The sequence below is a fragment of the Echiichthys vipera genome (assembly GCF_963691815.1).
Source record: "Echiichthys vipera genome assembly, chromosome: 19".
Classification (NCBI taxonomy): domain Eukaryota; kingdom Metazoa; phylum Chordata; class Actinopteri; order Perciformes; family Trachinidae; genus Echiichthys; species Echiichthys vipera.
In genome coordinates this window covers 8,115,515-8,137,962 of record NC_139844.1, presented here as the reverse complement: position 1 = coordinate 8,137,962, position 22,448 = coordinate 8,115,515, and the positions used below count along the sequence as shown (strand labels likewise).

Genomic DNA, 22,448 nt, shown 5'->3' with positions numbered 1-22,448 from the left:
CGAGCAACGATGTGTTCAAGCACAGACGAGATGTTGTTTCACTCTCATTATAACAATTCACAACAGAGGAAATTGTTCACAGTTCATGTTTTGAGCTTTGAGAGATGTAGCCGCAGTGGCGTCACCCATTGGTTTGTGGACTGCTGTTTTAAAACCATGAGATTGGCATTTGTCGCCATCTTGGAAATTTGGAGCCAGAAGTGACCATATTTGGACAAGAAGGCGGGGCTGAGGAGGAATGCTACGCAAGTGATGTTTGAAAGGCGCTGCACGAAGCTAAATGCTAAAGAAGGGAAACTTTCACTGATTCTTCAACCAGCTGATGCAAATTCGTTCCTTTTCTAACAAAAAAACGTTACAATGACTCGGAGCCAGTTGAAAATCTACAATTTACCTTAAGTGGCCAGCTAATGCTAACGCTGATCAAAACATTTGAGCTACAAAAACATTACAATCAACTCTGATGAAGTCAAAGTCCTAAAACGATAACCAAATCCAAATCTAAAAACCAATTCACAGGTATCTTAATGTCCACAGTTACCGTGTATACACATTACTAAACCTTGTAGCCCTGCCCTAAGGCATCCTCTGCTTTATGGTCTATTTGACTCTAAATGGGACCATAACTACTAAATGAACATCATGCTGTATTGAACAAGACTTGAAACTAAAGATTGAGACCAAAAACTCATTAGGAAAATGTTTATTGACGTAACAAATCAAGTGAGAAGTTTAGACTCATCTTCTCATTGACTTCAATACAATCACACTGCAGAACATTAGAGAGAACGCAGCTTTAGGTGGAGTCTCCCCCTGCTGGACATTAGATAGTATGCAGCTTTAAGTGGAGTCTCCCCCTGCTGGACATTAGAGAGAATGCAGCTTTAAGTGGAGTCTCCCCCTGCTGGATATTAGAGAGAACGCAGCTTTAAGTGGAGTCTCCCCCTGCTGGACATTAGAGAGAATGCAGCTTCAAGTGGAGTCTCCTCCTGCTGGACATTAGAGAGAATGCAGCTTTAAGTTAAGTCTCCTCCTGCTGGACATTAGAGAGAATGCAGCTTTAAGCGGAGTCTCCCCCTGCTGGACATTAGAGAGAATGGCGCTTTAAGTGTACTCTCCCCCTGCTGGACATTAGAGAGACTGCAGCTTTAAGTGGAGTCTCCCCCTGCTGGACATTAGAGAGAATACAGCTTTAAGTGGAGTCTCCTCCTGCTGGACATTAGAGAGAATACAGCTTTAAGTGGAGTCTCCTCCTGCTGGACATTAGAGAGAATGCAGCTTTAAGTTAAGTCTCCCCATGCTGGACATTAGGGAGAATGCTGCTTTAAGACACTTCACCATATGCTTCACTTTTCAAGGCCATGATTTTTTACAGTCATGTTTAGAAAAAACATCATAATAATCATGTTTTTAATGCAATTTAAATTACATATAGTATATCAAGTATGTTACGTAAAAAGGTCAGAGTTGACCGTTTCACAGTGACCCCCCAGGAGACAGGGCTGTTGTAGAGTTGTCTTAAATGTTTTTTGTCCGCTGGTCCATGGAACAACACAAATCCAACCAGAACACATTTTTCAGACATGTCTTCCCTTGAACCCACTGTCTCTCTCTTGCTAGTATTTGCATGTATTTTCACTAATTATTTATCCTTACCAAAGTATATCAACCGCCATTTCCTCAAGATCAAGGTTTAGTAATGTCATTATCCGTAAAGACTGCAAAATATAAAAGGCGTCAGTTCAAGTGAATTTTATCTGTAATGGAAACGCTCGGTGCTGTTCCACCCTGATGAAAGCAGAATGTGCAGCGTTGATCAATCGTTTCCTCTCCGCTGCTTTGGTTTCTCTTCAGTGAGCCGGACTATGAAGGGGGCGACGCCCCCCGAGCCGCTCTGATGTCGATCTGAAAGATCTAAAGTCTCGATGTACAAAACCGTTTTCAGTTTCACAGGATAACAAGATAGTTAGTCGTGACCTGAAGATAACAAAAGTTTGTGGCACAAAAAACTAATTGGCAAGCTCGAGATAACAGGATTAGATGGGAGTCTTATGTAAATCGTGTCTGTCTCGCTGTGAGTAATTTAAAGGCGACAAATTATCTTTTCTTTTTTTTTTAAACACGAATGTTTTTGCATTTTTCTTTCTTTCTTTCCCCTGGAAATCTGCCTTCTGGATGTCTCTTGTCTGTTTTTGTCAGATGTTTTGAATGAGAGATTTTCCCGTCAGTCTGAGCTGCACAATACTCCTCTGCAACTGGAAATGCATATTCATGTTCGCCTTATTGCTGTTCAGAAAATCTACTGACAAAATCTATATACTTTAGTAGCTCAGTCCATAGGTGACTCAGCTGGGAACCGGAGGGTAGCCGGTACAAGTCCCTGTGTGGACCATGAATGGATCGGTGGCTGGAGAGGGGCCAGCTTTTTGCTGTTGAGCAAGGCACCGAACCTCCAACTGCTCGGGGCGCTGAGCCATTTGCAGCCCCCTCGCTCTGACATCTCCCCGTTAATTGCATGTATATAGGTCCTGTTTGTGCGTGTATGTGTATTTCGGGCCTGTGTGTGTGTGTAACATTATTAACAATAACAGAGTGAAAAAAATTGAATTTCCCTTGTGGGATAAATTAAAGGAATTCTTCTTCTGTATGTGCGCATTATTCAGCAAGGAGGTACTTCTGAGATCTAAATCTGTATTTTTGTTTAGAGCAAACTGGCTGCAACATGTTACAGAACATACACTGAAGGGAGAAGAATAAAGAGAGCCACATGTAAAAAAAACAACAAACACATAATATTCTCCTTTCTACCTTAATGCCACCTCTGTAACCTGAGCCAGGTCGTTTTTAAAATTGGAGCAGATGAAGGATTACCTATACGTAATAACACTGCTGATACCTGCCATCTCTGGCTTTAATCTGCCATTGACAGAATAATGCAAGAAGAAATCTAAAATAATGGAGATATCACATTTGTTTTGTCGCTTTGTTACATTTGTTGCAGAGGTGATACATCATAATATATTAGAGGGCTTGAAGTGTGTGTGTTTGTTTGTGTGTGTGTGAGAGAGGTCGTTGCTCACATGGTGCACACCAACAGAGGATAATAAAGCGGAGGCGCACACACTCACACACACTCCATACATGATTTATGCCTTGGATATAAGGGGTAATTCATCATCTGACTGGGGCTCATATTAAGGTTAAGACACAGTGAGAGAGAAAGAGAGGGAGCTTAGTAGTATGTGGTTTATCAGAAATAACTTGATTTGTAATGTCTGTTTTTTTTTTCTAAAACTACACACTGTTTTCACTGTAGCTTCCATTTTTTTTGTCACACTGTTACGCACACTGATTTCTATAAGGGGCGGTAGTAGCTCAGTCCATAGGTGACTGGAATGGGAACCGGAGGGTTGCTGGTTCGAGTCCCTGTGTGGACCATGAATGGAGTGTGGACTGGTGGCTGGAGAGGTGCCAGTTCATGTCCTGGGCACTGCCGAGGCACTGCTGTTGAGCAAGGCACCGAACCCCCAACTGTTTGGGGCGCCTGTCTCTCCATTGGTTGCATGTGTAGGTCCTGTCTGAGCATGTGTGTGTATTTCGGGCCTGTGTGTGTGTGTGTGTTTGTAAAAAGATAATAGAGTGAAAATTGAATTTTCCCATTCTAATAAAGGAATTCTTCTTCTTCTTCTTCTAAGATGTTCCCAGCTGCAAGGCATAGCGTGACTTTTCCACTAGGTGGGGCTACGGCTCTGTAGTTTTTTGTATTTTTAAACGTGAGTAATTTGAAATCTTTTCTTGTGAAACCACTGAGAGTGAATCTTGTGTTTAGGATGAGGTATAGTGAATATATCGAATGTATCGGCTAACAGCGATCTCCAGGGGCCATTTTTGTTCTAACTTTATTTTGCTAATTTACTGGTCTCCGTTGGAAGAATGAGCCTCAGCCGCCATATTTTCACATCATACTTATATGATTATATTATATTATATTGATATTTGTTAAGGATTTATTTCCCCCAAACCAGTTGTGGATTGTCGGAACAGTTGAAAGAGTACAGCTTCCTTCAGACTGGATGCAATGGCCGTGATTTAATCGCATGAAACACCAGTGTGGCATCGCTTGATCATATTTAAATCATCGCGTTATCCGCGTGTTTGGAGCAATGATGCAAAACTGCAACCCTGCTATATAACAACAGTTTCTCCAGCTTTCTCTCATCAACCATGGCTGAGATAACCACCGTTGGTGCATTATACGTGTCGTGGAAGTCCGAGATGACATCGGAAAGCTAAACGCCTGTTGTACTAAATGGTTGTTAAGCTAATGCTAACCAGTGCTGACTTGGTTCATAGGAAAGCACAACTGATAGCTACAAATAGGTTACAAACACATATTCACACAACTTACCTCCTCGCTGACTCGGACCAACAGCATCACACGAATTGGCCTGAAAAGTTCAATCTTCAATCTTCAACGTGCGCAATGAGCCAATGGACATCGCTCAGCTTGAGATCGTGTGCAATCACTTCTGTACATTGTATTTAATCTGGTCGTGTACACCGCATCCGGTCTGAACGCAGCTTAACAGACACTTTTGGTGAGTTTTATTTTACTCTTACATATCACTTATACACCCCACAAAATATGTATTTGGATTTTGGGGGTGAACTGTCCCTTTAAAAAACAGTATCCTGTCCTTCATCTGCGTCTAAACAAAGGCTTATGTTTACAACGTCAGAACAGGATAGTCTCTAGAGCAGGCTATTAGTATAGAGTAGGCTTATCTGTGAATGCAGGTAGCTCTAATGAAACTGAATGTATCAAACACAAAGACGGTCAAAATACACAGAGCTGCTTGAGGGACAACGCCACTGAAGACACGCCTCCAAGCAGGCGGCCCTGCTGTAATGGAAACACAAATCCCTGCTGCGCTGGGCTGACATGAAAGCGTGACACCTGTGTGTGTGCACAGGCTTCAGCTTTCTCATTATGATTCTAAATGTAAACACACACACACACACACACACTGCCTGTCCAGGGCTTCGAGCCTCAGGTTCGTTAATTGAATGTCGGTGTTCATGTAAGAGGCATTGAGAGGATGCCACGGTGCATTAGGAAGACAAGCTCTGTGTGTGTGTGTGTGTGTGTGTGTGTGTGTGTGTGTGTGTGTCTTGTAAATAGGATAGAGGCCAGAGGACCTTGAATGCAGCCTTTTTGAGCTTCTAGCGAGACGAGACACAAACAAATCTTACAGAGAGGCGAGAAGGCCGCAGGTGTGTGTGTGTGTGTGTGTGTGTGTGTGTGTGTGTGTGTGTGTGTGTGTGTGTGTGTGTGTGAGAGAGAGTCTCTTCGGCTCCTCTCTTCACTGCACTCCTCTTCCTTTGTCCGCTGTTTTCTCTCTCTCTTTTCCTTCCTTGTCTTCATCTTCCTCTCTGCCCTTTTCACCTCTTCTTGCTCCTCTTTCTTTCTGCCTCCTTCTCTCCATCTTTACTCCTTTATAAACGTTGTCCCCTCCTCTTTCCTCCTGCTCCTCATCTCTTTGCCACTTTTCCTCCCTTCCTCTTTTCCTCTTCTCCTTCTTCACTCTCTTTCCTGCCCTCCTCATCTTCTGTAAGTTTTAATAATACCTTTTATTTTTCCTTTTCTCCTCCCTCCTCTCTTCCCTCTGGTTCTTTCTTCCTCTCTTTACCAGCTGTGCTGAACCTGAATATTGGGCTATTTTGTCGTATTGAACTGTGTGAGATACACTCACCATGTTACTGGTGTGTGGTTGAGAACCGGTGGACCTGAAGAAAGGGCTCTGGAAATAGGAAAGTTAGAAAGTTGGGAAGGGCACCATTGTCTCCCGACCGACTGGCCTGATTGGTCGGCTCGTCTTGTGCGGTCTCATCACAAGATGATCACTGACGCTGAACTACCTATCAGAGTGATTTCAGTCAACGTGACGGCGTCAACAGGGCCGACTTGAGCCAGCAGCGCAGGACACTTCGCAAACACTATGGCGACAAACGCTCATGGCTGACAGGTGTGTCCCCGCCTTCCCAGCCCTTCCTCCTTCTTCTCCTCCTCTTTTATCTCCTTCTTCTTCTCTCTCACTCACTTTACATCGTCTCACCTCTTAACTTCTTCCTGCTTTCTTTTCCTCTTGTCCCTAGTTCCCCTCCCTCTCTTTTATTACACTTTATCCCTCCTTTATCCCTATATTCTGCTCCATACAATTTCTTTTTTGTTCCATTTTCCACACTCACCCCTCCTCTTCCTCCTCCTCCTCCTCCTCTTTATTCCCTTTTTCTCTTTTTTCCATCTTTCACTACTTTGCCTCCCACTTTTCCTCCCATTTCTTTGTTCCTCTCCTTCAGCCTCTTCCCATCCACCCCTCTGTTCTCTCCCACTCTGTCCTCCTCTCTATTTTCTTTTCATACTTTTCTTTACCCCCACTTCTCCTCTTTTCTCTCCTCTCTGCTTCCATCTCTCTGTCTTCCTCGCTTTTCTTCTCTCCTCTCTCCAATCCAGAATGTTTTCGTATTTGCTTTCTTCAATTCTTTCTTTCCTCCTCTTCTCCTTTTGTCCTCTTTCCTATACCCTATTTGCTCCCCTTATTCCTTCCCTCTCCCATTACTCTTTTCTCTTCTTCCGTATTTCCTTCTTCCTCTTCCTTTCCCTTCCTCTTTCTTTTGTCCTCTTTTCCTCTGTTCTCTAACTCACCCCTTTCTCTCTCCTCCCTCTTGTTCTTCATGCTTTATTGTTACAGCCACCAGGGGAAGCAACACGGGCTAACACACACACACACACACACACACACACACACACACACACACACACACACACACACACACACGCTGAGTGACTCCCAGCCCTCTAATGGCCCCATTTAGACAATGTGTCGCATCAGCAAGTCGTATGGCTGAATAATGAGAGAGGGAGGAGGAGGAGGACAAGAGAAGAAGAAGATGAGGAATGTCGGCCGTTTTCCGCATCCCTCCATCCAGACTGCTGCTCCACCGTAAATGTTGTTCTCTTACACACACCATCAGCGCTCTCACCCTGTGTGTGTGTCTGTGTGTGTCTGTGTGTGTGTGGTCGTTGGGGAGAAATATGGCCTCTGTTTTTTTTTTGTTGAAGCGCCTGGGTTATGTTTATGTAGGGACGAAAGAGAGCGAGAACGATAATGTACGTTCTTTACGTCACTCGCCCTCAAAGACATATCCCCTCTCTCATAAGCGTTACACACTACCTCACGATCAACTGAAAACACACACTCCTCAGTCTCTCGAAAGATACCTACAAGCACACACACACACACACACACGCACACACACACACACACACACTCCTTCCTGCATACACACAGGCATCTGTACTGTCTCATAAATGATATACACTCTCTTTTAAACTACACTCGCAGCAGAGCTTCCACAGACAGAAAGTGCAGCTGTAGCTGTTTTTTTTAAGTCGTTGCCACCTTGTGTTTTCCTGCACCAGCTGTTCAGAGCTGAACACAATTTATGTGCTACATTAACATTTTACATCTTATTTTATAACGTTTGTATTTGCTGGAGAAGTGGGGTGTTTCCGCAGAGGAGCTTGGTCCCTCAACACTGGGAATCTTTTTGGTTCTTGGGTTGAAAAACATGCAGCAGGCCTGACTCTGACTGTGGCTCACTCTGAGATTTTGGCCTCTGATTAGCTTACTAAAGGAATACTGCTGCTTTCGCATGCTGTAGCTCATTAACTACCAATTGCATTATGTTTTACATTATTGCAGCCTACTTCCCAAAGCATTCTGTAGGTTTCAAGGTTGATTTCTACCTTCCAGGCATGTCGTATTGATTTCCATTTATCCACCGCAGCAAGAAAATCAACCTGCAGAGACCTCAAATGAGTCAGAATTCATCCCAGTGAGCACAGCTACCGTTTAGTTAACATTTTTGTATTTTTGGAGTCTTTAATTGATGTGTTCAAGGACATCCCAACATCTGAGAGTGAGCGGCTGCAAAAATCGATTATTTTAAATGCAAGAAATGAAATCCCTGTGCTTGTTATCTGTCTTCTGGGGTCGATTTTAACAGTGAAAATCACGAGTTCAGTTCAGCAGCCTTTAATTCCCACAAGTCCAAATTAATTGAATACATGTCCATGTACACAAAGTGATAAGTGACCTCATGATGGTGATTACGGAAGGAGCTGAAACCAGTTAATCTAAAATCTTATGTTAGGGTTTTAAACGTATCCAGTATGGTGAAGTTCACACAAACTCTCGTAGGTTTGCACAGTGGCAACTTCCATGGGTTAAGAAAATGAAGCCAGTGTGGAGGTGACAAATGCTGCAGTTCCTCGAATGGCCACTTGAGGCTGAATCACTCCCCACAGACCTCCATGTTAAAATGCCCAACTTTACAGCAAAAATAAACATGTTTACAGCTTGCTACAAAAACACTTGTGTTCTCTGTAGCTAATTTCCCCGTTCATGACGACTGTAAGGAGGGAAAATTTATATCTCACTCACCTGTTTAAATTACATCAAGCCTTAAAGCAGCACCATCAACACTCCACCTCTTTTTAGCTAGGGAGTGAGCGGCGTCCGGCCAAGGTTAGCCGCCCACACTGACTGAGCTCCACAATGGCTCCAGAGAAACTTATGGGTGATGTCACAGAGACAAAGTCCATGTTTTATACAGTCTGTGGTGTTTGCCCTTTAGGATGGTGCCCAGACTAAATTACTGCTGATTGTAGGAAGTGTCGAGGCAGTGACTTCCTGAAGGTGATACATGAGAATGAACTCAAAATGGACCAAAACTAAAAGACATTGTATGACTTTTTTTCCTTTGGTTTGGGCCAAAAGGATCAAACTACAGATGTTTAAATGAAATAAAAACTTGAGCAAAATTCAACCAACGGGATTGGAACTAAATTATTTTTGTTTCCTGATGCTGTTATGAATTTTACACTTGTTTACACCTGTAATATCTGTAAACACAGAAGGGAAATAGGCCTTCATAATCTGAATAATAATAAACTCTTATGTCAAATTCCCATGATAAGAACATAAAACATGGGCCTCTTAAAACACAAACCAACAGCAGAAGCAGCTGGGAGATTGTAGTGCAGCATTTAGTCACAAACGAGGAGAAAAAAGTTGCAACATACGTATATCTGATGAAATACCAAAGAGCAGCATGTTAAAAACCCCTCTGAATCTCCTTTTAGTAAAATTACCTCTAAAGCTCTCCCGGTAGTATTAAAGAGCCCCTCGCCGAATACACACACACACACACACACACACACACACACACACACACACACACACACACACACACACACACACACACACACACACACACACACACACACACACACACACACATATCTTTGGTGAATAATCAGAGGTTACAATCCGAGACTCAGAATGTGACAATTATGACTCAATCTCACATTCAGTCGTCATCCAGTCGGATGACTGATACAAAGGAAATGTCACTTAACAACAGCTGTTACTGGCTGCTTCAAGCTAAGAGATATTCCCTGAGAGCTGCTTTACTTTGGTTTTAACACAGGTTAACTCAGTAAAGACTCTCTGATTAATTGATACATTAGCATGGATGGTTGCTTTATTGGATGGTTGACAGACAGGCTGGTGTATCCAGTACCTTTTTCCTGACCTCAACAGGAAGAAAAGGCTGTTATCTCTGTGGTTGAGATCTTTAATGGTTCTCTTAAAGCAAGTGCACACCCTTCCAATACACTTTCTTTAGACTTGGGTCCTTTTGAACTCTTTACTCTAGGCGTCTGAATCTCAAGTTATCAGAGAAAAAGGCTGAGAAAACATGTGTGTGCGTTTAAACAAAAATGCCCTTTTTGCAGGTTTCAGCTTCTGAAATGCATGGATTAGCTGCTTTTCTCTGTTTTTGCATCTTTGCAAACCTAATCTCTTTGGGGTTTGTGACTGTTTGATGGACAAAATCAGCAAATTCAACTGACGAATCAAAGAGGATTGGTGACGATTTCCTTTAAAATAAAAAGATTATATATTGTTGTCTAACTTGTCAGACTGATTTTTACTTCTTTCTTTGACAGATCTCGGATGCAGAGTGGGAGGACATGTTGGAGGGTTTTGATGAGCGGGGTTACCTGAGTGCCAGGCGCTGGAAACCCGGTGACGACCCGTACACCCTGTACGCCTTCAACCAGAGAGAGAGCGAACGCATCCCCAGCAACCGAGCCCTGAGAGACACACGAAACTACAGGTACACGCACACACACGCACACACGCACACACACACGCACACGCACACGCACACACACACACACACACACACACACACACACACACACACACACACACACACACACACACACACACACACACACTTCACTGTGATGTGTGAATCAGTCAATCAGCACACACACAGGGATGCAGGGATACAAAGGTGGATGCAGGCACAAACAAACTCATCAGAATACACACAAGACACTACAGATCAGTATTACAGGTATACACACACACACACACACGCGTGGACACACAGGGTCAACCAGTAACAAAGCAGCATCTTTCTGAGCTCGTAATTAACTTCCTGTCTGTACTAAAACAAATTTAGATTATGGAACCAAGCACGTCTTCATAGAAAAACCACCAAATTACAATCCATCTGTCCGCAAAGAAATTAAATTAAACACCAAAATAGAAATCCTCTTAGCGGGGCGCCGTCCTCGTCTGTTGGAAAGAGGTTCAGCGGGAAGATAAGGAGCTCGTCGCTTTGACAGCAGCAGCCTTCTTACACATCCCAGCAGATAAAAAAAAAACAACTTCCAGCCACTTGTGGAAATCGTGAAGAGGTTCAGTGTAGCCACACACACACACACACACACACACACACACACACACACACACACACACACACACACACACACACACACACACACACACACACACACACACACACACACACACACACACACACACACACACACACACACACACCTTTCTGAACTACTGTTTACATGACGCTCTCAGCAATTGAGGAACTGTAAATTGTATATTACTATTATATAATTATTATGGCGGAGTATCTGTCAAAAACATTTCCTGGCTTCCTGGTGTGATGAATTATTCAACAGGTTTACACAAAAGGATGTGTATTTTATGTGATTATATGCATTTCTTTAGTCTCTGGAATCTCATATTAGTCTCCAATTGTTTGCTTCAAATTAGGAAAATAACCTCTTGTATCCAGTTGATGCCTTCACTGACTGAAATAATCATGCTTAAGGCATTTTGTTTTTACATCTCATGGAAATATTCTCAATGTGTGGTGCATGAATTTCCCTCCAAATTCTACCTTACATATTTGAAATGTTTATAAAGTTTGGGCTCCTGAGTGGAATTTTTAAACGTGTGTCAAGTTTAACATTATTTTCTCTGTCAACTTCACTTGAAGAAAGTTGTATTTTGTAGCAGCGCCTCGCTAAGCGATCATTAACCGTTAACAGTCGAGGGTCCCAGTTCAGTGGTCGCTGATCTTCGTTCATGCTTCCCTCTGTTCACTGAAAGCTGCGGCCTTAAAGCCACAATGCTGCGTGCATTGTCGTGGACGCACGCAGCCACTTTCTTGGAACGGCATGCACGTCTGACCAGAGCGTGTCTGAGCGTGCACCGCATCTACCTGCAAGGTGGTCAGCTGTGTGCGGGCGCCCGTCCCCATCTACACAGCGACATTTGGAGGGATTTTCTGATTAGATCATGGTCTTTTCATGGGATTTGATAAAGAGTTTGATTTATTCAATCTCTACGTGCGATTACTGTTTTAATTTCAGTAACCATACTTTTTATTTTTAGAGGTGCATTGACGCCGTTTGTTTTGTCTGTAACTGCCTGAATGTGTCCGGTACTATTTAATGGAGCTGCAAAAGCGAAGGTTGATGAATGTTAAAGACAAACAAATCAAATCGGAACATCCACTGTGCCTGCTTTGACGGCGTGGCTTTCAGTTCATTGTGTGACTGAAGGTTACCAGGCAGCAGCTCACGGTGACCCAGCTCTCTAATGGAGAGCTGCATGTGGGTGTTAATTGGGTGGCGGTTTGTTCTGGCAGTCGCAGTGAACATGACTAAGCCCTTGATGCTTGCCGCTGCTGCTGCGGCTGGTGATGGTGGCGAGCACCACGGGGTATTGCTCTACGACGCACGTAGGAAGCTAAAATCTGTCGGCATAACTGGCACATACATCACTGTGTGTGTGTGTGTGTGTGTGTGTGTGTGAACGACATCTTCAAGACATGTCCCGCAGATGAGTATGATGTCTGACTCAATCGTAGTTTCTGACACTGTGCGTGTGTGTGTGGTACGTTACTTCATACACACACGTGTATGCTAACGTGGGTAAATGCGTTGTGTCGACCGACTGCATCATCTGCTGTGTTTCCGGAGGAGGGAAATTCGCTGTTGAGCTGACATAAGGCGGCTGAGAAGTGTGTGTGTGTGTGTGTGTGTGTGTGTGTGTGTGTGTGTGTGTGTGTGTGTGTTTGCCTGTGTGTTTGACAGAGAAAGTGAAGAGAAGTGTGTGTGTAGGAGGCGGGAAACCAGGGATACGCTTACACATTAATCTGCTAGCAGTGAGGTAGGGGGGTGATGGTGCTCATTTATCTCGTACAGGACAGCTATGGTGTGTGTGTGTGTGTGTGTGTGTGTGTGTGTGTGTGTGTGTGTGTGTGTGTGTGTGTGTGTGTGTGTGTGTGTGTGTGTGTGTGTGTGTGCATTCTGTGATTATCTGTTAACTCAGTTACTGTGTAGCTGCACATCTCAGGAGCACTTGGCAGGGGAAATGATAGCACCCCATACTCTGTTAGGATGGAGAAATCTGCAGTGGAATCCTCGAATGAAGCCACTGAGGTTTTATGTTCTTCTTCGAAAACACCTTCTCTTGGACCACAGACCCACAGAGGCGCTTCCAACTCTGCTGCTCCGTTCCCAAAGGGCAGCGTTCGGTGTTAATCCGAGGCGTAGTGACAGAAATGTGTAGAATAAGTGAGGCTGATATGAAAAGGACAGCTTGAAGATCTGAAAATGGAGCTCTGACCTCTTTTGACTGCAGTTCGATTTCCGACCTTCCATGTGATATGTCTTATGTCATTGCTTGTAATGTTGATACTTGTGCAAATAAAATACCACAGTTTTGGAATATAAACATATCGCAGTCAAAACTTTAAATTTACCAAAATTACGATTTATTTGAGAAAATATCTCGTCAAAAAATATCCACACAAGGAGAAAACAACCTTACCAAGCATTCGATCCCAACTTCCAGAACAACAGTAGGGTTGGGCATTACAAGGCTCTTGAAACGGGATCACGATACAATTTTAATTGATAAGGGCGCTGATAAGCTGTGGACATTTTTCTTGATATGGATAGATCAAACTATTCCGCTCCAGTACAGTCGCTGTTTTAAACGCAGAGAACACATGGTTTACGTTGTGAATTCAAACAAAACTACATGGCGAGGTTAAGGAAAAGTGTTTGTGGTACACGGGACATTAACGGGTCTAGAACATTGGTCTCCTGGGTGACCTGCCCACCACCCCGATTTGTCTTTGCTCTTAATGTGAAGCACTTGCTCTAAGTATGTAATTGTGCAATGGTTGCGTTTACAGTTCACACTCTGTTGCGTTTTAAACAGACGCTCACGTATCCTGTGTAGCAAAGAAGGTATCTCGTTGAACTGGAACCACCCAAGGCCTCCAACATTCAGTTTGTTTAAACATATTTGGAGTGAAACTTTAGGTCTCGAGCAACACACTATGGATCTACAATTGGGTAGACATTGCCCAACCCTATGACCTATAACACATCAGAAATAAACACCAAGGCTGTCACAGTCAGTCTGCAGTGCTGGGCTTGCACCTCAAAGAACATGTCTATTTCCTTCCACAAAGCCTTATTTAAGCTACTATTGTTGCCATCTAGAAACAAATAAAGACAGAAAAACCAGAGGACCTGGTAGATTACCACTCTAAAGGAGAACTCCTGTAGAGAAAGCATAGCATGTTCAGAGAGAACGCTCCAGCTCTGTTATTTTCCCAGTGGGCCAACAATAACCTAAAGATTAGAGAAGCAAGCTTTTGACCCAAAGATACACAGTTGGTCTCCGTACGGCTTGCAGCCCGCAAGAAATCTGGAATAATAGTAAGAGACTATGGATGCACTTGAAGGCAACACAGGTGTGATTTCTGCTTTCTCTGAAATTCTGAGCATTTTACATATTGATAATCTTAACAGGTTTAACTTTTACATGTTGCTTCATGTGTGTCTTACACCCAGAGCACTTTTTCAACTCCAAGAACTTAGTTCCTGTGTTTATTCCTCTGCCACGGTTCCAAGTATAAATTAATGGCTGAGAAGCTCAAAAATTCCTGGGATATCTTACAAAATATGACGTTCTATTTAATTCCAGAAGTGGATTGCGACAGTTAGGTTTTGTTGCGTTGAGGCAACAAAACTGGCCCTTCCTTGCAGTGTTTGCATGTGTGCCGAGGTCTCGTAGCTCTTCATTGAAGATCCAAGTTGTTTTATTGTCACTCTGGTTATAGGCACACAAGTATTTCTAGGAGGCTCCATTAAAGAAGAAAATGAATAAATAAACATTAAGTGGTTCATATAAGGATCATTAAAAAAAAAGAATAAATGAAAACAGTAAATAAAAAAAGCCATTCAATACAATAATGTGTAAGAAACATTCAAACTAATATATATTAGTCAATATATATATAAATTGTCAAGAATAAGACAATAAATGAAGGGAACTGACTGGTTACCTGAAGCAGGGTACAGCTCAGCTCCACATCGTATAATATATATAACCGGTAGTTTATAATTACTTGTTTGTTTATTGGTTGCTTGGTTTATTGGTCAGATGTACTTTATATTTCTGCAAATATTTCTAAATATTTTATTTACCCTGCATAAATATTCTTCAGGTTTGTTGGTGTCAAATGAATGTCATTTGTTAATTAGTAATTAGGATTAGCCTCCGGTAACCTGGAAAGCCAAAAGCCAAAAGTAAACAATATTCCAAAGTGCCCCGTGAGAAACTTTTTCTTACAGTTTTATGTTTTTGTCTGTCTGAGTTTGACTTTTATCTTCAGTGTGTTCCCTCAGGCGATCAGTTGTGTTGCTTGTATGTGTGTGTTACAGAGTTAAAACAGTGGCGTTTTTAGGTGGAAAGGGGGACCAGCGAGGTGTGAAGACAGCTCTTTCTTTCCAGCAGTGCTTTTGGGCAAGAGAGGCAAATTGTGTATGGGTGGAGTGCTCTGTCACTATCTCAAGTTTGAAGGAGGAGGCGCAGAGAGGAGTCGAGGAAGGAGATGAGAGGAGAGACAGCTTATAGGGAAAGATGGGTAGATAGGGCGAGAGAGAAGGTGGATCTAGGAAGGAAGAGGAAGAAAAGTCAAGTAGAGATTAGGGAGAAGGAGAGAAGGTGAGGTGGAGGAGGAGAGGAGATGGGGGAGATGCCACACGCTGCGGAGAAAAGAGATAATTGCCACATGCAGAGCTTGAGTTGGTGTGTGTGTGTGTGTATAAACCACTCCACTCCAGTGCTCTGCTATTATCTCGGTGAACAGGGGTACCTCCCTCCGTCTGCTCTCCGACAGACAGGCGGCCTATAAGCCCAACAGCCGCTCCACCGCAGGGATTAGATCCAAGCGTGAAGACAATGGGCTGATACAGTACAGAGAGGAAACAGTACACAATGGGTTGATATGGCAACAAGAAACTGATGCAAGACAAAGGGAAACTGAGAGAAAATGTGTTGTACGCTATAAGATAAACGCTAACAAAACTGTTTCATACAAAGCAGAGTGGGAAAATAAGTTTCTTTTGTCCCTGAGTTTCTTGTTTCTCTGTCTTTTGAAGTCAGAAAAGATGTCAATGTGAATGAAACGTTCACACACCTCCATTCCAGGGTTGCATGACAATTTTTGCTCCGGACAGTTGCTAAAATGAGTGTTTCTCATTTGTCCCTGCTGCAAACGCACAAACGCTCGAAACGTCTGACATCGGATGAACGTCAACGCCAAGACAAACTGCAACTGTGTCCGTCCTGTGATTGGATACTGCAGTTTTTTAAGCATTGCGTCAAGAAAACAAAAACTTGGAAGGCTTGCTAGTTAACCAGGCCTGTGAATGTTCTAATTTATCCAGGTCATCGTTATCCTCAAAGCAATTTCTGTCAAAAGCAACTGGACTTGGACAAAGTTAGCAAACGTTAGACTGTTTGATATGAACGGTAAGTGCTAGCTTGTCAAGTCGCCAGCAGCTGGTTTTAGAACGTTAGCCAATTAGCTCATAGCAATGTCAGCTGGTCCAGAGTTTTGGACTGAGGCTCAACGAGCACGCAAGATAAAGAAAAAGACAGAGAGAGAGTGTCGAGCCAGACGCTTTTTTTTTTTTTTGAATCACCCTTCTTCTGCATCCTCGGATGCTTGTTTTCTTCCAGTTTTGCGCCAGCTGCACGATAGAAACATCATTAACACAATTCTCACACATGGGCTCAATCAGACGTCACACAGTATTGTACTCGGGAGCTATTTAATGTATGGTCCGACTGATTCGGTCATTTGTGTTCCCTCATCTAGATTCTCTTGGTGATGTCTTGAGATGTCTTGTGAAGTTTAGGTTTGCAGTGCATGTGTGAAAGAGGCTTACGTTTGCTGTTTAAATGTGTCACTCATGACCAAATCAAAGTCAGGAGAAAGGTTTCAAAGTAAAAGGTGTCACTGAAAATTCATGTAAATGTTTGAATAAAAGACAATAGTGTGACTCAGCCATAAATTAGTTGGTTATAAAAATGTCATGTACTGCACAAGAAGGCATCTTTTTACAGCAACACTGGCCATGAGAGAAATGTCACCACGCTGAAGCGGCGACATTAAAAAGGGTGTAAAATGATCACCTCTCTCTCTCTCTGAAAAACAACTGAACAAAACACCACCCTGCACACATTTGTCATCTTCTTTGTTTTTGCCAGGGCGGGAGATGTGATAACGCTCCAGCGCTTTGTTGTCACTGCTTCAAAATGGAGGCATCCTCCTTGTAACCGTCGGCAACCACACACAGACCTGGGCTGTATTGGGGGAAAATGACGGTCCACTGAGTTGGTTACAAATTATTTCGTTGCATTGTGACCCAGTGATCCTTGAACACTTATCTTCAACTAGATCATGCAGTCATTCAGCAACCTCAGTCATGTCTTTGTGTGTTTGTGTGTGTGTGTGTGTGTGTGTGTGTGTGTGTGTGTGTGTGTGTGTGTGTGTGTAGACTGGCGTCAGTGTCTTTCACACCCAGTCAACCACTTAGTCATGTTTCCATGAATCACAACATGCAGCTAAACATTAATTAGCGTATTGGCTTTGGTGCCTCCCACGCTGAGACGCTCTTCATCCTACTCAGATCACGAGTCCTGAAAAAAACAAACCCTTTGAACTCTGACACAGGATGAGTCTTATTTCCTCTTCCTCATGCTTGTTTATTCGATTACCTGCTCCAGTGATGAATGATCAGAGACTGGTATCAAAAGCAGATGGAGGGAAACATAAAGCACCCTTGAGGCTGTGTTTTTCTGTGCGACGTTCTGCAGAAAGGATCTGAAAACACACATTTGACCTCCAAAAATGCATCAACATTCACTGCGTTGCTTCATTCACTTCCCTCCCAGTAAACAAGTCAATACACGACTCAATGTTTAGACACTTCTTTAGACATTTAGATTACATTTAACTGATGTTTCAGCCAGTTTGTTCGATGGCTGCCCACATCTCTGACTTTCCTCACTGATTTAAACAGGTCTGATGGCGTATTAACAAATGTTTCTCTGTTTGGAAACACAAAAAAACTAAAAGGAAGTGAAAAGAAGTCTATAGTCTTGACCAAATTTAAGAGATATTGTAGAAGACGATTATAGACGACACCCACTGCAATACAATATGATGGTGAACTGAGAGTGGTCACGCTGTGGTTATACTTCCTCACACAACGGGACTAAAAAAATGTTTCAGTTAATTAAATTGTTCAATAAGGTGTTCAAAAAACTGTTTTAATTCATTTAAGGGCCATTGTAACTGATAATAATGAGAAGAAGAAGAAGAATAGTGTAATACCACACACCGCAATATATTCTGCAAAGGGTATCGTACTATGAAAAACATGTCACATGTTGCATGTTCCTCACTGTTGCAACTTCAGGTGAATGCAGGTATATTCAGACAGACAGTGAAAAAGAATGTGTTTTTGAACATTAAAGCACGCAAAGATGTTCTGATAATAGAAACCCAAAATACAAGCATGAACCTGAAAATGAGGTCCTCAGCTTGAGGTTGAAGTCTGGGTTCATCGGCCCAGGAAGTTTTTTTATCCGAACAGTTGATGTCACGTTTACCACTGTTTACACTGAGTTTAACAAACGGCTCAAACCCTGGCAGAAAGCTCTCTGTGAGCCGAAGAAGAAAGCCCCTTGGTGTATTGTGGGTAATCTGCTGATGTGGAACCTGAGCTCTGAAGCACCCCAGTGCTCTACAACAGCACCAGAGTGACAGTAACGCTAAGCGGCTTTACCGTCGCTATAGTGCCTCAGCTAGCCGCCCTGCTCTGCCTCTGAGACGACTGCATGTCGAAACAATCACCGAGCAGACGGCTTTACAACTGTATCTGCTCTGATACCTGATTAGATTTGTTTGCACCCTTATTTCGCCCCAATGCTTTTGGATTGTGTCCTTTTTTCTGCTGTGTTTTTCTTATCAAATTCCTACTTTTCATCTGAATGATGTGTTTTGTTGATGAGTGCAAAGAATTACAGGAAATAACATTGTGCAAAAACACACACATGTGTGAAACCTTTTGAAATAGACGGTGGATCTGAATGAAGCTCTGATGTCTCATTGATTTCACCTCTTAAATCCACTTCAGTTGTGGAGGCGAGATGGAGAGGAAGAGGAAGAATAAGAGGAGGAAGCAGATTAAAGACAAAGTTGTTAAGCCCTCGTATATTTCAGGCATGGATAGTGAAACTTAAAGAAACAGTCCAGCCTGAAAACGCATTAACATACGGCTATTGGTGTTGCGTTTTGCACTGTTGGGCCCATTGTGTTTTCTCTTTCTCCAGTAGAAGTGCACAAAGTCCAAATCTCATCACAGAATAAAGATAGATGACGATAGAGTTGACTCTATGTAGAGCAGTCCGGACCCTCCCAACAAATTACCACATCTATCTTTTAGCTGCAAGATTAACAGAAACTACAAATTACATTATTTTTCTACGCAAAACTATTTTTTTTCAGACTTTGTTTTTTTCTTGTGAATTCTGGGATTATTTCACATCTTTAAGGCTTCAATTATCATTCACTTAAAGCGATCTTAGGAGGACTTTTTGGTTGAACTGGTTACGAGTCATTGGACGAAGGGTCAAAATCAACACTATGCAGTAGGGTTGGGTACCAAACTAGGTACTTTGAAGGGTACTGACTGAATTACGTCGGTATTAACGAGTACCCATTCACATTCTTCTCTGTCCTCTTCTCTGCATGTTTGACAGTGTTTTTTTTCCACTCTGAGCCAGAAATCTTCCCTTCAGCAGCACTTACCCCTAGGGGTGGAAATCTTTGGCTGTCTCAGCCCTGAATGTTCTCATTTGTCCTGGTCATCTTTATCCCCAAAGCAATTTCAGTCAAAAGCAACTGGACTTGGTTATTTGTCTAGGAAGACATTTCACCTCTCATCCAAGAGGCTTCATCAGTTCATGTACGCATCTGACCAGGCTGGGACTGGTCTGACGTTGGGCTGAAATTGCTTTGGGGATTTGGGTGTCTCACGATTCGATTCAGAATTGATTTTCGATTCAAAACCATTCTTGATTCAAGTGTTTTACCTTCATGTCAGAGTTTTAGACTGCAGAGTGAGACAGAATGACAGTAAAGTGTTTTACCTTCATGTCAGAGTTTTAGACTGCAGAGTGAGACAGAATGACAGTAAAGTGTTTACCTTCATGTCAGAGTTTTATACTGCAGAGTGAGACAGAATGACAGTCAAGTGTTTTACCTTCATGTCAGAGTTTTAGACTGCAGAGTGAGACAGAATGACAGTAAAGTGTTTACCTTCATGTCAGAGTTTTATACTGCAGAGTGAGACAGAATGACAGTAAAGTGTTTACCTTCATGTCAGAGTCTTAGACTGCAGAGTGAGACAGAATGACAGTAAAGTGTTTACCTTCATGTCAGAGTTTTAGACTGCAGAGTGAGACAGAATGACAGTTAAGTGTTTACCTTCATGTCAGAGTTTTAGACTGCAGAGTGAGACAGAATGACAGTAAAGTGTTTACCTTCATGTCACAGTTTTAGACTGCAGAGTGAGACAGAATGACAGGAAAGTGTTTTACCTTCATGTCAGAGTTTTAGACTGCAGAGTGAGACAGAATGACAGTAAAGTGTTTTACCTTCATGTCAGAGTTTTAGACTGCAGAGTGAGACAGAATGACAGTAAAGTGTTTACCTTCATGTCAGAGTTTTAGACTGCAGAGTGAGACAGAATGACAGTAAAGTGTTGACCTTCATGTCAGAGTTTTAGACTGCAGAGTGAGACAGAATGACAGTAAAGTGTTTACCTTCATGTCAGAGTTTTAGACTGCAGAGTGAGACAGAATGACAGTAAAGTGTTTACCTTCATGTCAGAGTTTTAGACTGCAGAGTGAGACAGAATGACAGTAAAGTGTTTTACCTTCATGTCAGAGTTTTAGACTGCAGAGTGAGACAGAATGACAGTAAAGTGTTTTACCTTCATGTCAGAGTTTTAGACTGCAGAGTGAGACAGACTGACAGTAAAGTGTTTACCTTCATGTCAGAGTTTTAGACTGCAGAGTGAGACAGAATGACAGTAAAGTGTTTACCTTTATGTCAGAGTTTTATACTGCAGAGTGAGACAGAATGACAGTAAAGTGTTTACCTTCATGTCAGAGTTTTAGACTGCAGAGTGAGACAGAATGACAGTAAAGTGTTTACCTTCATGTCAGAGTTTTAGACTGCAGAGTGAGACAGAATGACAGTAAAGTGTTTACCTTCATGTCAGAGTTTTAGACTGCAGAGTGAGACAGAATGACAGTAAAGTGTTTACCTTCATGTCAGAGTTTTAGACTGCAGAGTGAGACAGAATGACAGTAAAGTGTTTTACCTTCATGTCAGAGTTTTAGACTGCAGAGTGAGACAGAATGACAGTAAAGTGTTTTACCTTCATGTCAGAGTTTTAGACTGCAGAGTGAGACAGAATGACAGTAAAGTGTTTACCTTCATGTCAGAGTTTTAGACTGCAGAGTGAGACAGAATGACAGTAAAGTGTTTTACCTTCATGCTTCAGCTCATCTGTGCAGTTTCAATGCATTAACCCAAACAGGCTGCCTGGCAGTGACTGACTAGCAGGTAACATCCTGCAACAGTGTTCTACGGAAGCTGCGAAGTGCGCACCGTGAGACAGAAAAAAAAGATTGATTTTTGGACGTTATGAATCGATTAGGAATCTCAATTTTTTACATGAATCCATTTTTTCTTACTCCAAACTTTCTGAAGGTTTTTACAGTGGGCTTTGTTCATACATCATTCCTGGCCTGATTTATGCAACATTTTATTCCTAAAAACATGGAGAAAATAGTATATAATAAATAATAATAAAGGTTGTTGCCATTATTTTCCGATTCATGAAGTGATAAAAAAAAAATCCCCTCAATAAAAAAAACAATCATTTTGAACCTGGCTTTCTCCAACGTTGACATTTCTTGAAATGTGTACAAATGAGCACATTTTCCAGAAGATGATGCTTCATTTTCATATTTAAACATAACATTTGTAACACAAAAAAAATGTCTCAATGTGAGTAATCAACTGAGGAAGTTTCATAGTGATAACTGTTAAAAGTTTGACCCTTTTCACCTGTAGTGTTTGCCCTTAAACAGGGTTGTGCAGCTGTGATGGAACAGTATTATCTCTAGTTTAGTTTCTTAGATCTGCAGCTGTTAAAAAAAAAATGTCTACAAGTACAATTGTCACCTTTATGTGGATGCATAACCCTGAAAACTACAGTAACTATATTGCTGAATAGGAGTAATTTAGCCCAAATGGGAGGGTTGTTAAAGATGTAAAAATGAAAAACAAATCCTAATGAAGAACAACTCACTGAGTGCTTTGTTGGTTTGCAGGATCTGTGCGTGTCACAGTCAATAAACATAGTCAGCATTATTCAACATGGCTTCCCTCGTGGCCTGCAGACCACCACATCACTATGAAAAATAAATGAATTCAATTACATGCTGTGAATTATGATAATCGCTATCACACCGCACTTATTTCACACTTTAATGGGACATTTATGTAACGTCTACCGTGACATGCTTCCAAAAAGAGCTGTGCAATGGCAA

At 42.2% G+C, this 22,448-nt stretch overlaps 1 protein-coding gene across 1 annotated transcript in view; it reads left to right on the top strand.

Moving 5' to 3' along the window:
• Window positions 1-22,448, top strand: part of galnt14 (UDP-N-acetyl-alpha-D-galactosamine:polypeptide N-acetylgalactosaminyltransferase 14 (GalNAc-T14)) — a 175,776-nt gene that overhangs the window by 24,582 nt on the left and 128,746 nt on the right. Inside the window, exon 2 of the mRNA XM_083934659.1 lies at window positions 10,076-10,245. Coding sequence (XP_083790785.1) covers window positions 10,076-10,245 — 170 coding nt within the window. The remainder of the gene's footprint in view (window positions 1-10,075; window positions 10,246-22,448) is intronic.